General features: G+C 36.9%; 1 protein-coding gene across 1 annotated transcript in view; it reads right to left on the reverse strand.

Annotated features, from left to right (window-relative positions):
* SACS (sacsin molecular chaperone) overlaps positions 1–4574 on the reverse strand; it is a 30469-nt gene extending 25895 nt beyond the window's left edge. Inside the window, exons 1-2 of the mRNA XM_008584159.1 lie at positions 3088–4574; positions 2355–2446 (exon numbers count right to left, since the gene is read on the reverse strand). Of these exons, the coding sequence (XP_008582381.1) occupies positions 2355–2446; positions 3088–4541 (1546 nt within the window). The 5' untranslated portion in view covers positions 4542–4574. The remainder of the gene's footprint in view (positions 1–2354; positions 2447–3087) is intronic.
* Between the last annotated feature and the right edge of the window lie 783 nt (positions 4575–5357).

Genomic DNA, 5357 nt, shown 5'->3' on the forward strand with positions numbered 1-5357 from the left:
AATAAAGCTATATCAAAGACTAATTTTTGTCTCGAACAAATAGTATAAAAATAATCAGGAATATGCCCAGAAGGCAGTTACCCATCATCCATATAATCAGTTAAAAATATTGAAAATGCTAGAGATCAGGGTTATTAAATAATCATGAGAATGGCAGCTTAACACTTACACTGAGATAAAGAAAAGTGACCATGAAGACAATTTCTACGAGGATGGAGCCACACATTGTGGGTGACAAAAAACACTAGACATATACTTACTGTAACAGTCCAAAGAAAATTAAGCAAAAAACAAAGATAAAACATGGTATTTATAGTATGATCCCAAAATAACCAACCAGAATCCACAGCACATGAGACAATGAAAAGACATATAAAGTGGGAAGACTCAACTTTATAAAGATATCAAATTACCTAACAATTTATAAATTTAACTCATCCCCAAAAATATAACAACAGGTCTGTCTTCTTATACACCTAGGGCTAGAAAGCAAGTTATGGCCATGCTCTGTACCTCAAGATATTTGAAAATTTTTGTGCAAGAGTAGTTTTACTCTATTGGCCTTCTATCCTTTTCACCTGATCTTATTCTAAATAACTTTTGGCTGATTTCCAAATCCTTATCCACCTGAGAAACTATTTGCCACTAATGAAAATATTCTCTTCAAAAGAAAGCAATACATCACACCATGAAATACTATAGTAATAAGAAAATATGATCTATAGCTACACAAAACAATCTGGATGAGTCTCACCAACACAGTAGAAAGTAAAAGAAGCCAGAACCAAAGCCTACTCCTTTTATAGAAAGTACAATAGCTAGCCAAATTAATCTATGCTGTTAAAACCCAAGATCACGGTTACCCTTGAACGTGTGATTGGAAAAGACAAGAGAAAAGCTTCTGGTGCTGGTGATCCTCTGTTTTATGATCTAGGTTACACAGGTATGCTCAGTTTAGGTACATTCAGTTTATAAAATTTCACTACGCCTACATTTTAAGATATGTGTACTTTTCTGTATGTACCTTATATTTCTTTTCCTTTTTTGCAGTTGGCTACTATGGGGATCTGAACCCTTGATCTTGGTGTTATAACACCATGCTCTAACCAACTGAGCTAACCTGCCAGCCCTGTACCTAATATTTCAATACGCAGTTTTAAAACAAGAATATAACAGAGAATTCGAGAGAAAGAAACAAAAAAGGAGTTCCAAAACTTTGGAACAAAGAATGGCAGGGTTATAGGAATACGTGTTCAGAACCCCAAAAAGCTATTTTGAAGACGACAATTCAATTAAATGAGTAATCTAGATATTGGAAAAATCAATCTCACAGTTACTATCTCAGTTACAGATCTCTTATGGTAAGCAACTTTACATGTTCATTTTCTTTTAATCTCACATTAACTCCAACCTAATTTGCTTTCCCCATTCCAATTCCTTTCACTTATATTTTGATGAATAAAGATGTACAGTTATTAGCAACTTTTCCTGAGTCACTGCTTTTGACAGAAAAGCACATGCTATAAAAGACACATCACAAAGACTATGCTTTCCAATGTTAACCAGTGGGACAAACACAGAATTTTTCTGGCCAATATTTAGCTCAGGAAAAGTTCAGGCAACAGTTTTGTAAGTGAAAGGATGCTGGCAAAAATTGAAAGCTAGTATTAAGTTAGAAACATGATGACTGCGCTTCACCCAAATCACTGTCTTTTTCTAGAAAGAATTCTCAGTAAAGGACACCATCACTCACCTAAGACCCCAAAAGCTGACACTGTTCATTTCATCTGTCCATGTTTCCCTGAAGCTGATCACATCTAATGCAAACCCAGCAGAACCACATAAAACTGTGGAGTGGAAACAGTTGGGAAACAGAGCAAAGACAACATGGTGGAAGACCTGATCTCCAGGCACTCACTTCTAACAACCTTGAACTTAATCTTTCTCTCCTCACCTGTGAAATTTACTTAACAATCACCATCCTCATTACCACAAAGGCTACGAGGTATGAAGATGGGAGGCTCAAATGAGGAAAGCAATGGAAAAGCACTGGAAAAACTATAAATAAAGCACTATGCAGATGTAAGACATTGTTCTTGTAAATATACACCATCATACTATGACAGGAGCAATGTTTAAATACAATATTACCCTGGATTGTTTTAGATGCCAGAATGGCTACTGAAACATCTTAAAAATATAACAATTATATTCGGTTGAATAATATGAAACTGTTTATTTTTAGGCCTAAAATGGATAACTATTAATAGAAAACTTATTAAAAGTTTTGTATTAAAGTTTTATATTTCTAGAAAGAGGTTTATTTTTTAAAAAATACAAAACAATTATAATACCTCGGGTTTGGGCAGCTTCCTTTAAAGCAGCTAGAAGGTGAGGCTTCAAGTTATCCAAAATAAATCTTCCTTCAAGACCTGGAAAAAGGGACCTGAAACATGAAAGAAACATAGCCAATTATAATAATCTAACAATTATAAGAATAAAAAATCAATCATATATTTTCAAGCCAGTTAAACCTACTATTTTTTTTATATAAATTATAACACACACATCAAATCAAATTGCAATCTACTTTTTGATCAAATATTATCTAGGCTTTGCTTTAAAATATAAGGGTATCATGCACCATATTCAAATTCAGAAATACTCTAAACACCTTAGAATAAAATTAACTTTGTTTTCTGAAATGTCAATACACACCCTCAGGTACAAAGATATTAATATGCTACTTTAATTTAAATTAAATTTCATCAAAACAATTCATTAGTGACTAATCTGACTTAGTCATTACTAGCATTTTATAATTACGGTTTTCAGTGTTGTTATTGAAATTTTCAAAAAAAAAACAACAGCTTGGATAACTTTTTAACGAATAAACATTTGAATGCTTTATCACTTTAGAACATAAAATGTACCCTTCAATATTTTAACAAAGTATTTCTGCAAAAGTCTTCCTAACTATAAAATCTATATAGTTAACTGATGAATTTCATAATAAAGGACTCTAAGTGTGGACAGGGTGGGAGAGCCCCTAAGAAAACACAAGCACTTTAAAAGAGTGATCTCTACCTTGGGTAATCTTCTGAGGTAATATAAATAACATCTTGATCTGATACCGATGAGGAGAAGGGGACAAAATGTCCATTTTGTAAGGGTAGCAGCTCCAGCCCAAGCAGCTCACTGTAGGCCTGGTCGGAAAGCACGAATTCTAAAAGGTGAAGCTTTTCTTCAGCACTGCCCAGGTGTGTGCACTTCCTCAGCACCTGCCGCACCCACACGGGCGTCACCTTCCTCACAGGCGTTGCACTGGAAGCAGCAGTGAGCTGAATAGCAGCAGCCAGATTTGCTGGTACTTTGGCGATCTGCTTCCCTGAGCTCTGGAGGTAGTTGAGCACAGTTTTTGTGTATTCCAAACTTTCATCAAGTTCTGAGAAGTATGCCTGCTCCAACTTGACCCAGTCATTGCTAACTGAATAAATCACTGCATTCTGGAACAGCTCATGAAACAGAGGCTCCAACACCAGCTGCCAGTGCACCTTGACTTTGCTCGCATCAGGCCAGAGCTTGTAGATGACGTCAACCGACAAGGGGAAATCGGAGCTCTTTTCTGTCTCCATACGTTTTATTGAATCTAGGATCAGAGTAGCATAAGCTTTTGGGACAACATTCACAACAAGAAACTCATTCCATAACGCAGCCGGGTCTCTCCACTGGTCCAGCTCTCTCCATTTTATGCTCCTGCGGTTGTCCGTCAGGCCAAAGAACCCACTGATGTGAACAGGGAGTCCCGTTCTGCTTTCCTCACCAGGTGGTAAAGGAAGGAAACAAAATGCTTTTCCTGAGAAATGAGATACTGCTCCTTTTTCTTCATCATCTCTGCTTGATAAAGGCATTGCTATTCCAATGATTGGGACAAATTTCAATTCATCAGCTAGAGAGTCAAGTTCACTACTAATCCCTCGCCCACCTACACTGTTACACACCAGCCAAGAAGTCTTTTGTATATCCTTAGTACTCTCATCTTCTAAAGCTATATTTATATGATATGTTACACAAGTGATGCTATTGCTTGGAATCTTTTTACAATAGTTACTTATAGCAGTTCCCAGAATTTTTATAGAATTTGGCCGTTCATGTTTCAGGGCTTTATTCTCACTTGCAGTCACTCTAAACACCAGTTTCTCTGTTCCATCAGCCTCTCGAACATGTAAGGAGACATCCTGCACGCTTTTCAGAAAGAGCAGCACAGTGTCTGCATCTGCCCTAAAAGATTCAAACAACTCAAGAACTTTCTGCTTATTGTAGAGGTTGTTACTAAGCTGGGAAGGTTGCAGGCGAAGAGGAAAACGGAAAAATGTTCCTGGAAAATTGCCATCTATAAATGTTCCCTTGGTGCTTCCAAAAATGCCAATAAATGGTGCAAATTGGTCCGAAAGTTCACTAATTTCTTTGCTGTCATCTTTGAGATTCCAACATTGCCCTGATTCATGTGGACCAAAAAGTGTTTGATGCGGATCTAACATTCCAATCTGGTCACCACTAAAGATGCAAGGAACATCTGTAAAGAATACTTTAAGTCAAGACCAACTCTGAAATTTAATCGACAATTATAATCACAATTAAAATGAATAATTATAATTACCATCAAAACATTACATATGAAAAAGATGAACCATAAAATGACTCAAAAACAAATTTATCTAAAAACAATTTAGCTTTGGAAATGTAATTCTTTGAATACGAAAAATAACGATTTCCCTTTTGATTCAATCTAATAATAAGTGCCAGGCATAAGACTTTCCATGATTATTGTCAAAACCTAGGATATATCTTCAAATACTCATTAAACACAAGCTGTAAAGACTGTTTGGATTTTTACACTCAGCCCCACAGCCATGTGAACCCAATTAAACAGAACAGAGTTGTATCCTATGCTCAAAAGAAAAGAACCCAACTGTAGACTCTGAAAAAAGAGGGGCAGAAACACAATGCAGGAGATTCTGCCCCCAAGTTACTCAGTAAGTACATGCCCTGCAGCGAGTGTGAAATGAGTGTCCTTGCTTGGTCTTAATCCCTGTGCCCCTTGGAGGAGAAGTGCTTCTCACTATGCTGAGCCTAATTATAGTGAGGAGGGATACACACTGTTGTATATATAGCACGCCCCCTAAATTGATACCAACTGCTTCTCCTGTTCCTCAGCCAAAGACAGAGCAATATTTCAGCACTGACAGAAAAACAAGATGTGAGGAACTCAGAGTGCTGAGAGAAATTCCCCACCAGGTGCCTTCCTGAGGGCTTGTCATGGTGGTTCGAACATGTGTTTTGCCTTGCATGCTAGC

Source organism: Galeopterus variegatus, unplaced genomic scaffold (genome assembly GCF_000696425.1).
Source record: "Galeopterus variegatus unplaced genomic scaffold, G_variegatus-3.0.2 Scaffold3160, whole genome shotgun sequence".
Classification (NCBI taxonomy): domain Eukaryota; kingdom Metazoa; phylum Chordata; class Mammalia; order Dermoptera; family Cynocephalidae; genus Galeopterus; species Galeopterus variegatus.